The following is a 23,303-nucleotide window of genomic DNA, read 5'->3' as shown; positions in this document are numbered from 1 at the left end:
GGGAGGGTGGAGAGTGGGCTCCTCCCACAGCAAACATTGTTTCAAAGACCTGCTTGCCTCAGTATCTGGCATGGGGGAAACACAGGTAAGAAGTCTGAGTTTTCACACCCTGCAGTAGGCCAAGTCTTGTCCTTGCCGTTTGGAGCTTCCACTTCGTGTCTCAGTCCTCTGATGATTCACAGTCTTTGTTCCTTTTTGATGAGGCATAAAACTCGGTATAAAAGGCCTGAAGGAGAGAGTTGTTACAGGTGGAATAAAGCTGCAGCGTGTGTGGGATTCCCGTTTCCTTTAAGGTGGTGCAGCTGCAAATCCCCCAAGGGAGTTGGTGGGGACTACCCAGCCTGCTGCCTTCGGGAATGGCGACTTGAGCAGCAGGTTTGTTCCCTGACCAAGCTGACTCCACGTGCACTAGATTCAGGGAGCCATTCTCCCAGGGAGGTGAGCAGAGCTAGTGAGACGTGCAGTGGTGGACAAGTGTAGTGCATCTCTGTGGAAGAGGGGCTTTGCTTGCTATCTTTAAATCTGGCTGGAGCTCTTCCTCTGACTTTGCTCCAGTTTTTAAAAGTGTTTTGGTGCGAGGCTAATGGTTCAGTAACAGTGATGGATTGATTTTCTTCTCATTTAAATCTCCCTTCCCATGTTTGTTACTCGCGTCACTGAACAGATGGTAAAGTGTTGGGAGATCTTTGGATGTAAAGAGTTTAAGATCTTACCTCGGTGATGGTGTAGGGTGCCTTATTATATCAGCGAGAGGTTGGCAAACAAGGTGACCTTAGAGCAGGATTTATAGTCCCTACTACAGGCACTGGGGGGGAAAGGATATTCTATCCTGGCATTTCTCTTGCAAACATGCAAAATTGCACTTTTAAAATTTTCATGTAAAATAGTTAATATGCATTTTGTTCGCTGTTTCACTAAAGAGAAATTGATAGCTGAACTTTTTCTACCAAATAGCTTCAGAATTCTTAGTGGAGTTCATTAGTAGTTCTCTCTTTTTATATCCTTGGAGGCAGAAAGTTAGATAAATATTGCAAGGCTGATGTATATTTTAAATGGAAAAGGGATAATGCTGCTTGTAGTGGTAACAGAATTTAATTAAGGCATTTTAAAATGTCAGACCCTCTTTCCTCCCCTTTTTTTTTTAATGCCTTAAGGACAAATCCATGGCACACCTTTAATGCTTAATTGGTAAAACATGCTAAAAACCTTAGTGTGTATTTATTAAAGCAACAGCCTTCCTCTAGGCCAGAGAAGCTATTTGGAGACTGTAAAAGCCAGGGCTAAACACTCACTTAAGATAAATTAGGGATTTTTATTTATTTGAATGTGTTGGAGTATTTTGGATGCCATGAAGGAAGGAAGTCCACTGTGATTATTAAATGGATATATCGATAATAGATCTTGATCCTGCAAATGCTTAACCATTACATGGGGCTACTCCTGAGAGTAAATTTACACATGGGGCTCAAGGGACTGCAGGATCAGGGACTGCCTTTTACTTAAATGTGTGTGTTAATAATGAGGGGAAAGCTTTGTTTGGGGGTTTTTAATATACAAAAAATAAGTTTGCAAACTGAGCTTTATTTTTTCTGACTACTGAAAACAAATAAACCTTTGCAGGAAGTGACTGGATCTCACTAGGTTTTCATTTTTGTGGCATGTATGTGATTAGCTGTGTGTTTGGAAGGAGCTGTCCTTAATAACGAATACATTGTGTTATTTCCTAGCCCTCTGTTGCATGACTAACCTGGCCAGAGAGGAGCCGCTGAACTGTGCTGCTCTCCCTGTCCAGAGCTAGACAGGACAGGCCCTGCTCCTGCAATGTGCTCTGCAAGGACAGGCCCCCGCACTGGCCTGGAGCCCCATTGGCAGTCAGTGGGCTGAAGGCAGGCACCATTACCAGAACACCCAATATCTGTGTCTATGTAAATAATTAAGGTACCAGGAAATGGCACTCGGGAATATTTGGTGTAATTCCTGGGATTTATAGGCCCAATAAAGCTCATTCTTGTGTGCACTGCAGTTGATTTTTCTTTACACAACTCATTACATCAGCTCTTAAAAGCACAAGGGTCTGCCTACATGGCTCATTGTAGGATTGGGACCTTCGGTCCTATAACCTTCTTAGGCTCTGCTTTGCAGGCAGTTTGCTGTCTGATCACACAGCCCTTGCCTTGACTGTGCAGGCTAAAGATTGACGTAATCTGGTGATATGGAATGTGACTCTGTTGCTCTTCCACTTCCTTGCTAGAAAGAATAACCGCTTCCTGTAAGAACTCCATTATCTGTGCAGTTTGACTGGGATTTTCAGAGGCGCCTAAGAGAGTTAAACGCCCAAATCTCAATGACTGAAACTCCCACGGGCTCTCTTGAAAGTCCTACTCTGCATGCATATCTTGCCTTGCTACAAAATAGACATTGGTACTTTCACTATTCTTTTATTTATTTAAAAATGCTCCCATCAGCCCCGAGGAGGCACTTCAACTCACATTCCCAATTTGTGTGTGTGTCACTAACGTTCAAAATACAAAAGCTTCCCAAAGCCAGCCACAGTAGGACACGACCCTGTCCGGCCATCCAGCCCCCTTTCCCAGCAGACATTTGGAGCTGGGGGAGGTAAGCTTTGCAGCATGAAAGCCAACCTACTTGACCCCTAGAGGGCAAATTCCAGAATCAAGGACCAGGCCCCGAAAAACTGCTTTATAATCAAATGGCTACAGATTGAATTATATGTAAAATGAGAGGAGAAACTTTTTTTAAAATTGATAGGTGACAAGCATAAATAAAGTCACTGAGCCCTGAAAAGGAACTTCCTAATGTGGTTAAAGGGGCTACTTCCTGGATTGTCATCGGGATAAGAGAGGAGGAATTCTCTAGCTCTGGGGGGGCAGTCACAGCTGGGGACTGACCCCTGTGCGTATGTTGCTATAAAAATGCTCTCTGCTTTGAGCAGTCCTGCCGAGGCCATGTCACGGTGCCTACGATAGGGGCAACGCCAATGGCACCACAGTCTAAAATCTGTCCTAGTGCTTGTGTAATTGCTTCATGTCCAAGCCCATAAAACAATGAAACCAAGCTAAAAAGGAAACCTAAGTACTTTGTGATGGCACATGCCTTGGGACTCCTGTTAGCCTGAAGTGCCAAGGAGTTAAACTGATAATTCTCCCTTGTCTCGCTGTTTGCAGAGCCCCTGTAAGTTGGGCTGTTGTGGTGGGTGATGGGTTACGTAAGCTGCAATTCCGGTGAGTCTCCTCTCAATGAACTCCCATAGAAATGAAGACCGCTACTTCCATCTGTCTGTCCATCCACACACTGCTTCGCTCTCTTTCTTTAAGCAGGGTTTCCTTTACAACTTCCCCCAAATAGCAGGGAATACACTAGAAATCCTTATAGAGGATGGATGCGCTGGGGGGAAAAAATCCGCCTCCCTCCAAAAGTTTACTGAATGTGTGCAGAGAGATTGCAACATTCCCTTCTTCTGCTACAATCATTGTTGCACCTGCAGGAGGAATCCCGCAGGGAAAAGTCCTCCAGGGCCATGCAGTCCACTGGAGCATGGGCCGGGCCCCTGCTAGCTCTGCATTTAGGGCCAGGTGGTTTTGAAGCCTAATTCTTGTACGTTACCTTCCATTCTTCAATACTTGAAAACCTGAGAAATCTTTCTCTGCTGATTTGGTCCATATTTTTCAGCTGTCAAACAGATTCCTCACATAAAGCTGTGCATAAAGGGGACATAGCTTTGTGTATGGGCGCGGCGTGCCCGTAAGAAGGCATACGCCTTGCTTGGGGGCTCAGGCTGTGGCAGAGATACCCCAGAGTGTACATCTCACCGAAGGATCTGCCTGTCTGGGATAGTTTTGCTTTCTAAAGACAAGTGTGAGTTAGCTGCCAAGAGGAAGAGCTGTGGGGTCTCTTTTTGGGGAACAGAGGGGTTACAGGTTATCGGACCCATACAGAGAGGGGAAAGGATGATGAAAGGCACTTTCTCCCCTAAGAGAGAGGAGGCTGAAAGAGCCCAGCTTGTTTTTGTAGGAGTGTTGTTCACAACCTCATCCCTAGCTCCTGCACGTTTATTTTGTGACAGAAAAATCTTTTAGCAAAAAATACCAGTTACGGTCTGGTGTCTTCCTTAGTAAACCTGCTTGGTGCAAATGAGGCCTCACTAAGCTCTATAAAACAATTGCTGGCCTTAGCTTTACAGCTAAATAAGGAGGGCAAAATGCATCTGTTGTTGAGAACACCCTGTGATCTTGCACTGGTAACTCTATAGTCCCCTTTCTCATTCTTGACTTTAACAATAGGTTTCTCTGGGGCTGGTAGAGAATATTCTTATTAGCTGACCTACTTACTGGACAATTATAGGTTAATTCTTTCTAATCCTTTAGCAATGAAGTGGGTCAAGTGGGTAGCAGGTATGTTTGTGTGTGCAGGAGGCTGTCTATTTTATCTTGGTTTCTAAAGAGAATTAGATAATATAGATTTTAAAAAATCAGTACGTGGGTTTGATGTCTTTAAGAAGGTCTGTCTTATGGGCTTCTTTGATATGGTAGCTCCGGCACAGGCCATCCAGGGGTGTCAGAACTCTTCCGACCCATATTCTGTTCTTTCTTTCTCTCACTCTCTCTGTCAAATTGCCACTCGTTGGCATCCTTTCGTCTACGAGAGACAGCGGGAGTTGCAGCCTATGATGTAGATAGTTTGCAATGTCTCATGTGACTGAATAGTCCAATCCGAGATTTGCATGATCTTTGGCAGTTATTACAAATGTATGTACCTGATGTCAATGGAAACTCTGCCAGTCAAATATATAGTCTTTAAAAATGAGGCTGGCAGCTTCTGAACACTCTGATTGTGTTGCACACGTCTGCACTCCACAAAGGGTTGCAAGGGAATATGACAGATGTTACAGTGCATTCAGATGACTTGCTACTATAAGATTTCCATTCACATCCCCGCCAAGAGTGAGAGATGTGGGTGCTCTCGTGGTGTCAGCCAGCCTTATTCCTTCACTTCTGGGATAAGGAGTGCTGGCTCTAATCCTCAGAGAGTGATGCGTCACAGTAATTGGAGTGTCAGTTTTCAAACCCAGAGTCAGACAAGGCAATAAAGACACACAGTATATGACTGTGAAAAGGGTTTTATTTATTTTGTACTAGCACCCCAAATATTTTGAAAATGCCTCCACTAGAGTTGGGCTGGAAATCATTTTCCTGTCCCATGAGAAATTTTGATTTCTTTTTCCCTTTGCAAATCAAGCTAAAAAGTCAAAACCTCATTTCCTCCCCCACCCCAATTATCAGTTCATGAAAATTTTGAATCTGATCAATCAAAACATTTTATATCAATTCTGACCTTTCTGACCTCTTTATTATATATAAAATCATTGTAATGTTTTTTACCTTGGTATAAATTAACTAACATTTCAAAACAGAGTCATTTTGAATTTAAAAAATAACCCAAACTTTTAATTTCAAAAACATTGAAACAGGAGGTTTTGACAATTTCAAAACTTGTTTTAAAAAACGTATTTTAATCAGAGATTTGTCAAAACCGACCCTATCCCATAAACCGTTTCAGATTTGGAAAATTGCCATTTTCCGATTAGGGAGAGAAATGCTTCATAGGAAAATTCCTGACCAGTTCTACCCTCCACCCTTGTTTCTGGGTTGGCAATGGGAATTTACTTAGCTGTATCTCCCCATTAGAATAATTCCCAAATTCCCCTGCGCATTGAACTGGCTCTGTGTTGCTTTTAAGATGATGTTGCCCATAGACTAGAACATGGGTGTCAAAGCACCTTTCAGATCCCAAAGTATGTTACAAAACCTTCCCATTGAAGTCAGTGGTGAATTAGATACTGGTTATGTGCTCATTAAGTAAAGGCAGCAGCTCCTGTCATTACATGTATAGCACTTTAAGCATTAGTCCTGGACACTAGAACTTTTGCTGGGGAGTGAGGGAATGTAAGATGTGACTTGGGGGTTGTTCCCTACTCACTTTTTATTGTTCGGGGGGTGGGAGGAGTGATGGACAGCTAAATGTGATGGGTTTCTTAATTGGACAGGCAAAAGGACCTGGGCAAGGCAGGATGATATGAAAGAGGAATAGATGGGGGATGTACTTTAATAGGCATATTAATGAAGGAGTTCTCTTCTGTAAGATGCCAGTGTACGTAATATATAAGCAACTGTAGAACTTGGTTTATCTCTTTTTTGGAGGGTTGGGGGGAGGATATGTTGCCTTTAACCCTCTAGCCTCTTTGCTCCACACTGTCAGTACTTGCACAATATCCTGCCGAAGCCTTTTTCCCCCCCCACCAAGGCACTCGCCAAGCCATTAGAAACGATAAGTAAGACTCCGCAGCACTGAATAAAATAAAGTGAACCTTGCAGCTCATCCCACCCCAACAGAAAAGGGGTCAAAAGCAGGAGATGCCACTAATATCTGGCTGCTAGTGCATAAACTCAGGGTTTTCTCAACCTCGAACCTCTCCAGTTCAGCTAGAGAGCCTCCTTGAATAAGGAATGAGCCTCCCAGCCCAGCCTGCCCATAACCAAGCCCCCATTGCTGCAGAGTGGGTCATTGGATCACTGCCTGTTGAAAGTCTTGGATGACTGATTGCAGCTGTATCCTTGTATCCCATCAGTCCCCTCTAGATTCAGATAATTTAATATCTCACCAAGTTTTTTGCTGTTCCATGGAGGATAATTGCTCCGGGGCTGCTAGATGACCAGGTGATGCTTTGAGGGTGCAGTTTGGTCCCATGGTGCATTGCCTGTTTCCTGGCACCAATCCCTTGCTTATTTGCAAGTTTTATGAATCTTTCTCCTCTTTCAACTTAAGAAACAGTGTTGTCTTCCCAACGAGATGCGTGCTGCACTGCTCCCTAAAGGGAAAAAACAGACAATGGCTAGTTAACTCCACACATGCCTTTTCTACTGGCCCTTGTAACTGGAGGCATGTGATGGGCACACTGACTTAATGAGCAGTTGCCAGCTAGTCCACCCATCCAGTATTTCTCTGGCTCAAATCTCTTTTTACACTGTTGGGATTCACACCAAGGCCTTATCCCCTTGGCTTATCCACAAGACTTCATCTAGTTCTGGGAGAACACTTCCTCCAGATCTCCGAGACCCAAAAAACTCTGTTCAGCTCTGGCTCATCAGGTTACTTTATTAGATACGTAACTGCTCTCAGCCCAGGCTGGCGAGGTCCAGACACAGGCGGTTTAGGTACAGGGCGATACCACACTTCCAATTCATGTCACGCACCACACAGTTTGTTAGTAGCAAGGAAAGAGGTATATATTTACAGTTCTTCCATGTAAAGACCAATTGCTTTGCAAGTTGCGTAAGCAGTTTAGAGTGTTTCTGCCTACTTCGTTGTGTTTGTTTCTACTTTCCTTATTTACTATAAACATATTCACAGTAGTGGCTGGAGCTTGTTCAGCAGTTACTCCTTCAGGCATGTCTTGTCTTAACTTGGGCCTGCTCATGTCAGCTAAACCAGCCCTACGTACATACGGTTGTGGAACCTGCTCCTCTTGTCAGAGAAAGCTCCCTGGTGACTGGAGCTCGTTAGAAGGAAGGTTTAAATAATCTCAGAGAAGACAGCTGCTCACTAATGCCGTGGCTCAGCACTGGCTCCCTCCTCTAAACCACTTCCTTACCTGAAGTTCTTGGTGATGGGACCAGTAGGGTAATTAGGATAAATCCTTCCTATAAGAGATGGGCCAAGTGGAGTGGTTAAAACCAGATCAGGATCATGCCCTGTGCATGTGACGAAATAATGTGTGCATATCATTGTCCTCTTCCGAATGGAATTGGAAGCGCTCAGCTGTGTGTCACATGCCCTATTCTGCTAGAAACTAGCTTGTGATCCTGGAGCCGGTTGACTGGAGTGCGGTCACTGTGGACGGCTGAGTGGCCACACTGTGCAGCCCAGTGACAACTGTGAGATCTTGGATGACTCAGGATTTGTCATAATCAGCCTTGGAAAATTCACGTAACTAGGCACAAAATCTGCTTACCTGGCCTCTACCATTACAAGAAAACTACTTAATGAAAATTGCCTCCATTTGTATATAAAAAAAAAAAATTATTCACCCAACATGAGACTGATTAAGTAGAGTTTTGCAAGGCTCAGCTCAATACATACTTATCTATGTATTGTAAAATTGGAATTTCCCTGTGTTTCTGCCAAAGCTAGGATGTGCAGAGGCTGCTAGCAGAAATACCATGCAGGAGACTAGTTACTCATAACATTTCCAACTTTGGCTGAAATCAGGAAGCACTGAAAATCTCCAAACTTACGGCCGCTCATCTGAAGCGACCCTCCAGAGGTTTTCCCTGTCACAAATTCCAGTGCTGAAGTTGTCGTAGGCTTCAGAACGCACAATGGAGTGTGTCGGGCTACAGCTGTAACACTGCTCCCAACAGGACTGGTTGCCATTTACATTTATGCAAACTAAAGAGGTGCATTGTGTGATATATCTGAGCCACTTAGGTCAGCGCTGGCTCTGCGTGAGGTTGCCGGGCTCTGGCTCAGTTCATGTGGGGTTAAAAACTGGGTGAATGTGTATGAGACAGTAAACAACACAATCCCCACCTGCCATGGGGAAGATATGTTGCTTCAGGCATGAGCCTGGATTGATTAGAGTGCTTAGCACTGCTGCCCATCTGGTGTCGCAGTTTGTAGTTGGATATTACTCTGATTGTGTCCATGTTGAAGTTCATTTAAAGACATATAACCATTCTAAATGTTCGAGTTAAGGAAAAAGCAGTTTATAAACTGTCATGGTATTGCTATGACCCAGCTGGTCCTGTGAAATGCCTCCTCAGCCTGTGAATTCATGAACCTGGGGGTGCAGGAAACCCAGCCATGACTCCGCATGTGTCTTCAGACATCTGTTGGTACTTTCCCCCTGGGAGTTGAGGGAGCTGTGTGAAAGTGACAGCGCCGGGGAGATTTTAATCTGAGATAACTATTCGGTATCCAGACTGGGAATAACATACGTCTGTTTACTTAAGTGCATGATCGTGGTTGCTTTGCCAGAAAGGAACTAAACTATAAATGTAACCAATTAAAAGCCTTGGTTCCCTGATGGCATTTCTTTTCCCTTAATCCACTCCCTCCCATAGCACTGACAGTACCTGTTCCTCTGAGGGACCCAGTGGCCAACGCAGTGATGGATTTGTCCCAGGCACATGTGATGACTTCCCCTGAAGTCTCTTGTAGAGAGAAGTTAGAACTCTGACAGAAAAGAATGAATAAATAAATAAATAAAAACAACAAGGAGTCTGGTGGCACCTTAAAGATTAACGGATTTATTTGGGCATAAGCTTCTTACCCACGAATGCTTATGCCCAAATAAATCCGTTAGTCTTTATGGTGCCACCAGACTCCTTGTTGTTTTTGTAGATACAGACTAACACGGCTACCCCCTGATACTTAAATAAATAAAAATCCTTAATGGTCATTATTGCTGCTGGTGGTTCCTTCTGGCTCTGTAGCTCCTGGAGGATCTCAGTTTGTGCTGCCTGGTGCCACCAGACAGGGTTTTCCCAACTCCTGGCCTGGATTGGCTAGTCATTGTCTACATTACACTTCCTTACCCCCCTTTCTGTGAGACAAAAGGGTATTGGAATGGGGACATGCAGAACACGCCACAGGGGACGCGACTCCAGGATAACCAGCCTGACAGAAGAGTGGCTGAAACGAGGAGATGCTGCTCTCCTTCGCTGTCTGAGGGACGCTTGCTTGCATTATCAGGAATGGGAAGACGGTTTCTCCTGGAAAAAGGCAGAAGTGGAAACCCTGCATTTTGAAAGCTTGAGCCCCGCACTAGTGTCATGACTTTAGGTGACCAGGTCAATCTGTCTTGTGGTCCTGGTATGACCGTTTCTGCTGTGAGAGGACAGTCAACATGGACATAATTTTGTGATTTTTTTGGGGGGGGAGGAAGGGGAAGGAGGTGGACCTGGATCTGTGCCCTAACTAATTAGAAACAGTTTAGAAAAGTATCTGCATTTACCGGTGGTGGGTTTTTAAGAAAAATGTTTCCCCTCTGTTGGATTTCAAAATCGCTTATGTATCTTGGCTAAGTTACCGTCTCTCATATTTATTCATTTGAAATGTTGCTGCTTTGAAACTCTTGCATTTAACTTCCTAGTTTTTTGATTACACATTTCACATGCTGCTACTTCATTTTATGGGTGATGCCGCCACTTCTAAACAGGCTCTCTTCCCCCTCCCCTCCAGTCTCTCTCTTAGACATAATTTCTGTCACAATTGGGGTACCCACCAACTGTTAATGGCTTCAGTTTCCAGTGCTCTTCTGTGGGTCATGGGGTCTATACTTGGAAGAGCTTTTACATTTTTCTGTGTTTAGTGAGACAATTGTTTTTTCTTTCAGGTTTTTAATGAATTCAAGTTATCATCTAAATTACTGGTTCTGATTCACTCTCCTTCCCCGAACAGTCTGCAGAATGAGTGTGATGTTTTCTGCATTTGAAAAGATGGGTGCCTAAAGTCAACCTAAATGGACACTTCTTAATACTATGTTGTGGGCCAAATTCTCCTTCTCACTTAGGTTGGCTTTATTCTGTTGACTTCATTTGATTTAATTTTGATTTAAATCGGTATGAGAGGGATCAGAATCTGGCCCTATGCATATTCTGTATTGAAATTTGGATGGGGTGAGCTGGTAGGTCTGCAAAATGACTTTGGAAAGCTCCATGCCTTCCCTTCCGGAGGGAGGCCTTTGGTATGTCCTGATCTGTGATTGATTAAATGAGACCTGCATTCAAATTCTGTCACAGATTTTCTGTGTGACCTTGGGTAAATTATTTAGGGCCTGATCCAAGTCCCACCAGGACCAGCTGTAAGCACCAGCAAACCAAGCATGTGCTTTGCTTGAAGTCCCTGGTAGCTTTTTCCATTGACTTCAATAGCAATTGGGTCAGGCCCTCAACCTCCTTTCTGCCTCTGCTCTCCATATATAACATGAGGGAAATGATACTTCTTGTCTCCCACCCTTTGACTGTTCTGTCTGTTTAGATTGTAATCTCTTTGGGGCAGGGATGTATCTAGCACAATGGGGATGTGAGCTCAGTTGGGGTCTCCTGATGTTACCATAATGCAAACAACTAGTAACTGAAAGACAGTGCTGTCGCATGGGGAGCAATGTGTAAAGTCACATGCATGTGGGGGAAGAGGGAGGAAGAAAAATGGCTGAGAACTTTTAAAACTGGCTAGTGACAGACAGTGGATCCCAGTGATTGATTGAACCTGATGCTGTTCTGAACAAAGAGCTCTCAACCATGCTTCTGAAGTGGTGGAAGCAGCCACACGGACTCAACAGACATGTTAGACTCCAGAGTGACATTCCTGGAATCTTACTACATAGATGACAACCATAAACTGAGAGAGAGAACCTCTAGGATGGCATGAGTGAGTGCCTCCTTGCTGTCCCTTGGAGACCCGTAAAAAAGCCGAGAGGCTATTTGGGCTGTATTTCTGACTAGGAAGTTCCAGAAACATGGTGAATTCTTCTTTGTTCTCTTGAAACTTTTTGGGGGAAGGGAGGGGAGATGTGTCTAGAAATCTCATGAAGCTTCAGAACCAGCATTTTGGAGATACCCCAAGCATTGATGGGTGAATCATGTCACGTACCCACTCACCCTTAGGAATCTCCATTCCTTGTCCTTTTCTTACAGTGCATAAGCCAGGATCATGAATCTTCTCAAAGGTGCTCATGTCTCCCTTAGGAAACTACCCCTTTCCTTGACTCTTAATCTAAGTGACTTCTCTAGCAAGACTACCCAACGTCACAGCGCTGCTTTTGAAGACTTTAGAGTTCTGCTACTAGCTACGCCACAGGGCAAAGTTGGTCGCTTCCATTAAAAAAAAAAAATACTGTTCATGCCATGAAAAGCCTCTGGTGCGTGCTGGGAATAATGGGAAGTCTCTAAGAGTGCCATGGAAACACGGCTTTAATCTGTGTGTTGCGTCACTCGAGGAAGATTTTTCTAAGGATGTCAAATGAGGCAAGAATAGAAACCCTTTTCAATAGGCTTATGTCCTAAGTACTTCAGCTCAATATGCTCCATGAAGAAGTTGGGGGAGGGATTTTGTCACGTTTAACCCTTTTTGATTTCCGATATCCTCCCTGCATGGTTGCCCAGTGCCCGCCATGGGTGATCAGTGGATGGAGGGGTTTTTCTTTGCATTTTTTATATATTATATTTGTTTTTGCTGTCTGTGTGATCCTCTTTGTAAATGGCCTGAAGGACTGATTGATTGTCAACTACAATGATTACATTGATGGAAAGCTTCCTCTAAGTGTGTCTTACAAATCTAGCGTTCGCTGTATATGAAGATGGCTTTTTCCACACCTCATCCCCACCGGGTTCAAAACCACCAGCATTTTAGTTCTGAGCTCTGGACATACCAAACCAAATATCTGAAGGCTCTTCTTCAAGAGCCTGCTTGTAAGAAGGGAATTCTAACTCGGGACTGCTGTCAACTTAATATCTTGTGTAATGCTGCTACAGGAGCTTTGTTCCACCTCCCTCCTTCCCACCCTATCCCCAGATTGATATCACATGAATGGTTAATGCTGAATCTAGGGTGTCCCTGCTGCAAATGCTGCTGTTTAGAGAGGGTGCTGCTCCTCGTGCAAGGCGAGCTAGCTACCCGGATTTAGCACTCCAGGCCATTGCCAGCCCTTTCTTCTCCCCGGAGATTCAAACTTGCCATGGTAATGGTGCATGGGAATGAAGGCGCTCGATGGGACACCCTTTCTTTTCTCGGGAGAGGAGGGGGGAGCAGGTGAACATAATCGTAAACCTTAGCTCAGTACAACATGCACAATGTTATATAATACGGTGGCACGGGCATTTCAGATTGGTTTACACCAAGACTATCTAAAGATGAGTGCAGACACTGCACACTCAGCTGGCAGTGCAGATGGTGAGGCACTGCTGCGGCGAGAAGAATGCATGACACGCCTGACCCACAGGGTGTGTTCCCTACACGTTACTCTTTTTGAGCAGCATAGTGTCCTGCTCTCAGAGCTTTTCCCTGCTGCCTCCACCTTGCTGGAGCCTTTCACTGCAGCGTGTAGCGACAGGCACTCTGTATGTTGCTGCGAGCATAGACAGGGTCTTGGTGGTACCAAAGACATAATATACCCATCAGTGTAGTAGCTGAGCAATTCAGTCCTTAATGTAGTTACCCTCCCAACAGTGGTGTGTGGCAGGGAAGTGTTATTTTTCCCCATTGTACAGATGGGGGAACTGAGGCCCAGAGAGGCTAAGAAGGTTGCCTAGCAGCACCCAGGAAGTCTCTGGTGGGGCAGAGAATTGAACCCAGCTCTCCGAAGTCCCAGACTAGTGCACTGACCACTGGGCTATTATTCCCCTCAAAAAGGATTCAAGTGTCTTTAGAGCCAGGCTGTGTGGATCCCTGCCTCTTTGTCTCCGGTGCAGCAGGTTTTCATCCATCGATCTTGGAGCACACCACAAAGGAAGTCCCCATTCCGCAGATGGGGAGCCTGAGACCTAGAAGGTGGGAAGGGAGTGACTTGCCCAAGGTCGTGCACTTAAGTCCGTGGCAGAGCCAGCTGTAGAACCAGGTTTCCTGACTCTAGTCTGGTGCGGTATCCGCTGTCTCTGTCCTGAGAAATGACATGAGACAGCAGGAAGGATATTGCTAGAGTGCTTTACTCCTGGTGTGGCTGAGCAGCAGGCAGCCGCAAGGTGTTTGTGGCAAGCTCATGAGCACATACATCTGCTCTTCACCCTCCCTCCAGTCCCAATCAGCAATCTTCCACTGTGCTGTGCCGGATTCTATTAAGAACAGATCTCTAAGCTGGGAGACCAGCAGCCCATCCCAACTTGTGACCCTGCCCTGGGATGTGAACTCTGGACCTGAGGCAAAAAGACTATCAAACTCCCCCTTTCTGAGAGTCACTTCTTTCTAGGTTTAGCTATTCTGCAGCTCCACTGAGCTGTGAAATGGGGAGTGGAGGATATTTTAATTAGTGCTGCTTAATATGCAAAGGTCTTGCTAGGCACTCAGAGAGGTAAGTGGATCTGTTCTTAAACAGAACTGACAGGCAGACCCCCGCTGCCACCGAAGCTGTAAGATGCATATTATACTCCCCATCTGGCCCAGGGATGGCAGGAGCGAACTGGCTGCATATCCATGATCTACTGTAGGCACAACAGATTTGACACCATTCCAAAAGGTGAATGCAGCTACTCTGAAGGTTTAGGGTGATATTTCTCCCGGAAGGCTCCCACAGGATGAGAAATGGCAGCTTTATGGTTTAAAATAACTTTGTTACCAGTTTTGAGCTCTGTCTGTTTCCCGGCACTTGGAATGCTCTTTCCACTCCCCGCTAGCAGTCCTTGTGCTGTGCTAGCTAGCTGGTGTCCTGAGCAAGCGTCTTTTGTGGGGCTGTCCATTCATTAGGGCTTGGCACTCTTGAATGGGCTGTGCAGTTGGAGAGAGGCTGCCAAGATAGACTGGAGGAAAAATAATCTGAGGTTTTGTTGTGGTGGTGGTTTTTATTTTCCCTCCCCCTTCTCCTTTTTCTATGGCTGCAGCAGGTGCCCCCTAAATGCCATGACTGGATAGGGCAGAAGGCAGAGCTTTAGGATTAGTGCGTATGGAGGATTTAGGATTACAGGCGGACATGTATTGCTGTATTTGGATTGTGTGTAGTTTCTCCTGGCTGGAAAGAAATAGTCTTCCTCTTCTAAACATGCCGGTTAGAATATTCAAAAGGCCCATCTGAGGCTTGAAAGGGAGGAAGGCTTTGAAAGAGCTACATGAGAAGGACATGTGAGCATACAGAGATGGAAAGAGAATGAAGAACTCGGGCACCTGGATGGACTCGTGGCGAGGAAGATGTTCTGAACGGTGTCCTTTGTGTTTATTCCGACAGACGTTATTGTTCACGGGTGTAGGAGATAGAGGCTGATCCTCGCAGGGGCGAGACTTCAAGTGCTTTACAAATCCAGCATGTCTGAGGATAACTTCACCTGTGTGTAAAATCGCAGTTGAAAGGGGGAAGTGTCATGCAGACTCCCGACAGCTGAGGGCTGGTGTAATGGCACACGGGGTTCCCAACAGCTAATGACTTTTGGAAAGGAAATAACAATATGCTTGAGAGGTCTTTCTGTGCACCGTGAATGCATTCTTCCAAAGGCTGCCTTACCTCGTGGGACTGTTGGAGCCCCTCGGGTCTCTTCTTTAAAATAGTAAACTTGAAAAAACACCTTAACTGAGCGATTAAAAAAACCAAAACCCCATCATATAGAATGACAACTGAGTGTATTTTAATATTCAAAGTTTTGCAGCAGGTGGGAAGAGTCTAAGAGTCTAAATTAAACCATGAAATTGCTGTTTAACAAAACAGCCTGAAGAAACATCGGACTCTTTATTTCACTGATTAGCGTGAAGATTTTTTTTCAAACTTTTTTTTTTTTATGGTGGTGTACTGGAAATTGCAACCACAGAACATTGGCCTCCACTCGGGGGGAGAGCTGCCTGGAGCCCTGGCATACAATTCAGAAGCTCCCTTTTGTCTCCAACATGGACACCTCCAAATCTCCCTTGCTTCAAAATAAGTTTTCAGTCGCCCGTTTGGCCGAGGAGTTTTTCTGGATTGGGGGCAGCATCGTGGCTACGCCGAAATGGAAAATGGGCCAGATTGGTAAGACAGGGAATGTCAGAGTCCCTGATGCTTAATTGCACAAGACAATAGCGTCTTAAAGGCTTTCACATTTACATCTTATTTAATTACAGCTTTGTCTAGCCGTAGCCGGGATGGGGAGGAGGATGTTGACACACATTTGCAGAGCATGCAGCCCCAATGTTCTTTTATCTTTGCATTGCTTTAGGAGTTCCCAGCATGTGTCTCTATTTTTGTGAAAGATTCAAGAACTTCTGAATTATATTTTGACTCTTGATTTCACTTTCACTTTTTTATGACAATTGGAATAAAAGGTGTACACCTTAACACACGTGGACTTTGAAAATCCCTATTTTATTTTTGCCATAGATTTCCCTCCCTGCCCCCCGCATCCCCTCCAAAAAAGTAAAGTAAGTTGGTTGACTGGGCAGATCTGGTGTTAGCAGCAAGAGTTTGTGCAGTGTGAACCATTCCTCCTGGCTCATCGCTTTTCACACTCTGTCCATGGTCAGCAAACTGAATCCTTCACCCTTGTAAATTTGAAGGAGCCGCATTTAGAAGGAGCCGTGTTGCCTTTTCCCAGATTCAGATCCCTTCATGGGTGTTTAGTTGTAAGTGCTGATAAGCCGTGGCACAATCCTTTGACCTCCGGGAATAAATTCTGCACTAGCTGGATGAGGTGAGAGCACTTTGTTCTTTAGGGAATAAAAAGGGGACACCTGCTAGAAATGGTATCCTAAATACCTGCATGGTACAGTATAGTAATGTGATAGAACAAACAAAGTCTCCTGTTACAGTGGTGCATTGTCACTTGAGAACAGTGGGCTTGCCCAGATGTAACCGAGACTCTGTAGAAAGGGGGTTTGCCTGCCGAGCATTCTATCACTTACACTGTTCAAAGATCTACTCCTTACAAGGAAGCCTGGGTTGGGGCTTGCTTGGAAACTGATCAGAGCTAGCTGCTTCTACTCTGGCCAGAAGCACCATCATGAGTTGAGCACAATGCTCCGGCAGTGCCCCTGCCTCGAGGTGGTTGGATGGATGTTCCAGCCCAGAGGAGCAACTGCAGAATCAACAAATTGCCCATAAATTAAGCTTTTTAATTTTTGCAGCGTTTCCAGTGTCTCTTCTCGCATTAACCTCTCTTTGTTAATGATGGTGCGCTTTAATAATGGATGCAGTCCAATATAGTACCATTTGTACAAACACTGCCCAGCCCTCCACTTGCAGGTTTAAACAGCCACAAACTCAGTTCCCCTCTCCCTGATGTTTTAAGGGCTGTCAGCCAAGGGGAGGAGAAATGTGGTTCAGCTGAGATTTGAAATGAGACATGAGTCAATGCAGGCAAGAACTTCAGAGGAGAAGGCTCTTGCACCAAGGGTGATGAGACAGTGTGCAGGGACAAAGGAGAGCTGTTTATCCAGCGCTGAGGGAACAGAGAGGCAGGAATACAAAGAGAAACCAGGCAGAGGGAAGCTGAAGAAGTCTGAGAGAGGCAATTATTGAGCTGGGTCCTGGAATCAAGTGTGCAAACTGCTATCAAGGCAGGCCTCTGTGCCTGGTGCAGCTGTGACATAAGTGAGTATCCTTGGCTCGGCTCAGTGCCTGTACCAGTCACTGCAACACAATAGCCTGCTCTCTGTCTGAAATGGAGTCAACCCAGTGAACAGCAGCCCATGCATTGTGTAAAAAGAGATTTCCCCTCTCCCCTAATGCTGCAAAGAAAAGCATTTACAGAACATCTGTCCTCCACTTCCATTTGTGTACAGAGCCTCAAACGCTCTAGGTGACAGGGGTTATCTAAAATAACTCCTCAGGCAGTGTATTGAGCAACAGGCAGAGCTCTGAATGCTCCCCATCAGCATAGGGGCGTCCGCTGCTGGTGGCAAAAGCCACTCTCTGCAGCCAGTGCCCGATGGTCACTTTTCTGTAGTAACACAACTCGGGGTGAATTTCTGCAGGGTAAAAGTGAGTGGAATGCAAGGCACCTTACACTGAGCGCTCTCAGGTGAGTTGCCAGGGAAAGGACTAGCTCCCAGGAAGCCATTGTGCCGCTAGTGGGTTGGCTTTTTAATATGTTCTCCAGTTTTGAGGCCCTTCAATGGAACGGACTTCTCAGAGCTGAAGTAGGCCACTGGGGTCTAAATTGCATGTGGGCCTCATTCCTCCTCCCCCGGTGTAAATTGGGACTAACGTTGCTGAGGGCAATGAGACTGCAGCCGTGTAAGGCTGGCGTGTGCATTCTACCATGCAGGGGCTGCTTCAGGCTAGCAAATGTCATGTGCTTGGAGATCCCTGAAAGGGAAATGAGACTCTCATTAAGCGCGCACTCTCTCTGTCTCCGCCACCCCCTGCAGCGTGCAGATGAGCCGTTGTCATGCAGGATGCCGAAAACATGCACTTTGTAGGTTTCCAAGTCAGACTCTGTTAACAAAACTGGGCTGAAAAGTTCAGCAGAGTTGTGAGCGGCTGGGCTTCTGATCTTCCTAGGGAGACTGGCTGTGCTAGCAAAGCTGCATGATGCAACCGGGCCAAGCTCTGTCCCTGAATGTTCTGAGAAATCTGAGCCCAGGTGTGAAGATACCCAACTGCTCCCTTGCATCTGCTACAGGCAGTCTCCTCCCGGCCGCCCCCGCTCCCCCTTCTAGGAAGGATAATTCCATTGAAACAACTCCAGGCAAAGAGAGATCAGAGCATGCGTCGAGTCACAAGCCTGGAACTAGGGCCTATTCTCGCATGTGGGGAGATCCTCTGGGACATAAAATCTGGTAACTTCTTATTGTTCCCATCAAATCGGTTATTGTTCCTGTACGGCTGCCACTTCCTGCCCCTTGGGAAGCTAAATCTTGCTTAGCAAGAGCCTTTTTTATTTCTAGTTCGCGTACAGGAGTAGGCACTGAGTGACCTGGGTTTCTATTCCTTGCTCTGCTGCTGCCTTTCTTTTTGACCTGAGGCAGACTGAGAAACCCAGGCAGAGAAAGAGATTGTGTAATCTGTAAAGTGGGGCTGCATCCCTGTATCACAAGAGTATTGTGAAGCTGAATTAGCGTCCGCAGGAAGGTGCTGCGGGGGGTTTAGTGAAAGGGCAGAAATGAACAGTTAAGGAAGGTGGCTGAGCTCTGAGCAAATAGGAATATTTATTCACCTTCTCATGACTGTTCTCATATATTCTTAAGATTTTTTCTACCTGTAACTTTCCTTGGTATAAATACCACCTGGAGCTCCTTTCCCCACAGCTGCCACATCTCCTCTAGGCTAGGGGTAGGAGCGCTAGACCTTAGGAGGTCCCTAAGAAAGGAGTGTGCATGTATGTTTGGGCTCCCCACCCTACCCCAGAAATTCCTCTGCTCTCTCTAGCACGGCCCTTCACCATCACACCCAAACCTCCCCAGGGCTGCCTTTTTCCACCGTTAGTAGGAATTTGGATCTCTTTCCCCTAAAGCATGAATGAGACACTTTCTTATTCTCCCTTCCTCCTGTCTCTAAAATTCAGACTGCAAAGCAAGCAAGACTGTGAGAGCCTCTAGGTGTCTGACTGATCTCTTCCCAGGCAAGCTGAAGAGGTGCTTCAGTCTGAACTCTGGGTTTGGTGTGCAAACAGTAATTGCATTTGTGCAGTGAACCATCCAACAAGTAGTGCAATATTTCAAACCAGAGAGAATTGTCAGCTGAATGGATATTGAGGTATCGTACGCTGGGGGTGGATTTGGTCAACTGTCCCTCAGAAGGAACGGGTGACCTTTTCAGGAAGAGCTATTGCTGGATACATTTAAAAATAATCAACGCTGGGGTGATATTCAACTCAATAAACATATATCCAGAGTTTCCGTAATCACATCAGGGCAACGCAACCCCTGCACTACATGCATTTATCTGAACTTTTATTTTGTGCAGTGCCTTTCAGTGCCGCTTGTTTCTTCTGTATGGCACTTCTTCATGCGTAGAGATGTCTCCCATGTTTATTCTCTTCACTCTGTAAAATGAAGGTTTATATTTATTACATTCTGAGGGCAAATGGGGAAACTGAATCCTCCCTGAAGCATTGTGGTGTAATGCTGTAGTGAATCCCTATAAGGTCTGGGCTGCGCAGTACAGTGCATGGTAATACAGAGTGACCACATGGACTCTAACTATTTTGCTAACGCATGCTCTGATTAAGGTCAAGGGACTAGCTTTTAAATATAATTTATACAAGGGATTATGTTGCCTGTCCTTTCAAAACAAAAATCCACCCAAATAGACTTCTTTAAAGTAAATAGAACAGCCCAAAGTGTTGAGGCTTAAAGTCTAAATTCTCTAGAAATATTGATAATTTGTCAACAAAAACTAATCTGTAATGGGAAATCTTGGCCCAAGAAGGTGCTTTGAAGTTGTCTGGGTTTTTTGAGCTTGGAGGTTTTAGCATTCCAGAGGTGCCTCTCCTCATGTAGTATTTGTCTGTAGCCTGCCTTGTTAATTTTCTCTATGGGACTGTTGCTTTTACCGGTTGAAAGACAGGCCTGAATCATCAAATTCACACCTGCCAGCTTGGAGTGTTTGACTCAAGTGTGGTGTGTTTGGTCCATCTTTCCTTTCTAGAGCATTCAGGTGGGCACTGGATTTTTAATCCTTCCTTGCAGTAATAGTGCTCCAAGCACTGTATGAAGGAGGGTGAGCATTGTGATTCTCCCCATTTTTTGATGGGGTGGGGGCAGTGGAAACAAGGCACCGAAGAGTTAAGTGGCTTGCTAAGGTTAGGTAGGAAATCGGGAGCAGGAATAGAACTTGGGTCTTCTGCCTCCCATTCATGCGAGCACTTGGACCATGCTGTCCAGGTGTGGTGAAATGTCTTCCAGGCCCTAATGGGTGGTTAATCATGCAAAGTTTCTTGATACATTGCAATAATTACCCTTGCTTGGCACTTCTGTAGGTCCATCCTAACTTCTATTCATTACATTACAGAAGAGCAGCTTTTCCTACAACACTCGCACCTATCCTTTCCACTTGAGCTGTCATCTCAGTGCTCCGTCCCCCTCCTCATAAAACACCTTGGTATAAAGTATACCCTGTCCGGTGACAGATCAACTATTGATTCTGACAATTACTGGGGCAAAGTGCTGCACTACCTCTTCATGCCCCACAGTAAAGCCTTTGATGGTCTTTAGAGTCCTCTACAGCCTCCATCTGCATAGTCAGTGTGTGCCATGGGAAAGGGCTGTCTCCTGTTTGCCCCAAATGAGGGTGTTTTTGAGTTCTTTGAAAGAAGGAAAAAAGCCATTCTCCTTCTGAAGCCTCTAGCAACACATTTGAGGTTCACTGACTCTTGCGTTAATCCATAGAAGCGAGGAGAAGAAAAGCTGATAATCCAGTTTGGCTTTCCAGAGCATTAATGGTCTAACCTAAAAGAGCCTTGCTCTCCCACCCCCCATCCCCCACCGCCCCCACCCCTTGAATCTTGGCTTCCTTGAGTCAAAGTCAAAACATGGCCATTGAGCGAAACTCTTATTACTGGAGCTCCTGCACCAATCCAGCCGGCTGTGGGAATAGATATTCAAATACACAAGAACAGTTAGGCTCCCGCTCAGATTGACTTTCAATAGCAGTTAAGCGCCTAACGCCTAGCTGTCTTTTGTGCCTCTGAAAATCTGCCCAATGAATGACAAATAAAAGTGTTGCACAAGAAATTCCTCTGTGACTCTGGATGGCCTGGATGTTACAGGGATACAGGTGTCTTTACTTCTGCATTGGGTGCAACATTTGAAGATTTTTCTTAACTTGGAAAGAATCATATCTTTGTTCCACTGCTTATCAAACAGACAAAAAAGAATTTCCAAAATAATATTGCTGATAAATTCACATTAAGCTTGTTCCAGATTCTTTTTTATATTTTTATTTATTTATTTAATTTATTCTTATTTATTTATTTATTCTCTCCTTTCCAACTGCACCAAAATATTCCTCATTTCTTTCTTCTTTACAAACTTTGCTATAAAGTGCAGTGCATGCTGGAGTACCCTGGTGTGCTATCAGACAAGTTAAGGACTGCGAATCAGTCTTGCCTCTAAACTTCCATGCATTTTATGCCAGAAACTTCTAGCAGCTTAATGTTTTCTTCTGATCTTGCTCTAAATTATGGGAGTGAGTTTAGCTGAGACATGCCGACATTTGGGAATAGTTTTAGTATTGCAAACCTAGGGGTGGTTCTGTTCTACTCCACTTATCACCGTGGTTCTCTGATGTGGTTTCTCTTCTACCCAAATCTGCAGACATCAAGGAGGGAGGGATAAATGTTTGTCTCCTAAGCTTTAATTACGTATGTTAAATAGTATTGGACCACTAGACTTTAGGCTCCAAACTTGCAAATACCTAAGCGACATGAGACATTTTACTGGGACTGCTCACATGCTAAAAGTTGACTAATTTGTGTAAGTGTTTGCAGGATCTGGGTTCTAGACTTGAAGTGCTTTTTGGGCAAGGACTGTCTTCACTCTGGGCCTCGTGCAGTACTGGGCATTCAGTCAACATTTTAATATTTTCACCCTAGCTTTAAAGTGTTCCACGAACTCCTATTTTTCAAATCCACATTAAAACAGATGTGGGGTTTTGATTTTTCTTACTGCTTTTTCTTTGTTTTCTATCCTGTATAGGTTCTTATAGGTGCTCGTCACTGTAGTATCTGAGTGCCTTCCAATCAGGGCATCAAGCAACATGGCTAACATCTGTCCTGTGTTTTGTTCTCTCCTCCTCTCCCCAGGCGGAGAAGAGTGTGCAGTTGAGGTTTTTTGTTTTTTTGTTTTTGTTTTTTATGGTTTGGATGTTTTTAAAATCTATATTACACACCTGGCTCTGTTTGTTAGAGAAGGCAGGTCAAGGAAAAGTGCGTGGCACTGAGTAGAAGGACCGGTTTGGATCCTTAGTCCCCGGGACAGTTCAGGCTACAGTGGCTGGCTCCCGAGAAAGCTCTGTCTCCTGCACAAATGAGCTTTATTTACCCCAATGGTAGAAAGTTCCGGTGCGCTTGAGGAGCGGAGCTGTCGACCACAATCTTCATCCTGGAGCTTTAGTTGATCTTTTAGATACCCTGAGCCCAGGCCATTGAGCACCTTGAACTTGATTAAATATTCTCGGAGAAGCCAGCTTGTGCTGCTTTTTGCTATCTGACTGTCACAGCTGTAAGCAGACTAAGTTTAATGATCCTCCCTTGACTAGTTCAGCAGCAGATGGGAGTGCTTTATTGTCTGCTGGAGTTCAGAGCTCGACGCTGTAACCAGAGCATTCAAAGAAAGGCAACTTCATCTTTATCTTCAAAAAAAAATTTTTTTTTAAAGTACTAACCCTGAAGCTGGCACATTAGAAACTCACCCCCTCGCAGACTTAGCCACTGCTTCATATTGCTGGTTTTTATTAATAAATCTGCCTCGTTTTTATCTACTAACTTACCTTAACATTGGGCTCAGGTGGCCTGTTAACATGAAATGAGCCTGAGAATATTGGCATCTAACTCACAGCAGTGCAGAGAGTGATGCATGTTGGGATTTTTTAAAAAATCTTACGGAAGTATATGATGCATAATGAGACCGAGCGTGGTGGCAGTATTAATACTGTGGTGAGCTGCAAACAA

The 23,303-nt window shown here is 45.0% G+C and overlaps 1 protein-coding gene across 1 annotated transcript in view; it reads left to right on the top strand.

Annotated features, from left to right (window-relative positions):
- The first annotated feature begins 15,497 nt into the window (after window positions 1–15,497).
- Window positions 15,498–23,303, top strand: part of PLCH2 (phospholipase C eta 2) — a 110,135-nt gene continuing 102,329 nt past the window's right edge. Inside the window, 3 exon segments of the mRNA XM_026660024.2 lie at window positions 15,498–15,540; window positions 15,543–15,587; window positions 15,590–15,724. Of these exon segments, the coding sequence (XP_026515809.1) occupies window positions 15,498–15,540; window positions 15,543–15,587; window positions 15,590–15,724 (223 nt within the window).

This window comes from Terrapene carolina, unplaced genomic scaffold (assembly GCF_002925995.2).
Source record: "Terrapene carolina triunguis isolate 2854851 unplaced genomic scaffold, T_m_triunguis-2.0 Scaffold714, whole genome shotgun sequence".
In the NCBI taxonomy this organism is placed as follows: Eukaryota; Metazoa; Chordata; order Testudines; family Emydidae; genus Terrapene; species Terrapene triunguis.
The sequence above is the reverse complement of the archived record's forward strand: the minus strand, read 5'-3'. Positions and strand labels throughout refer to the sequence as shown.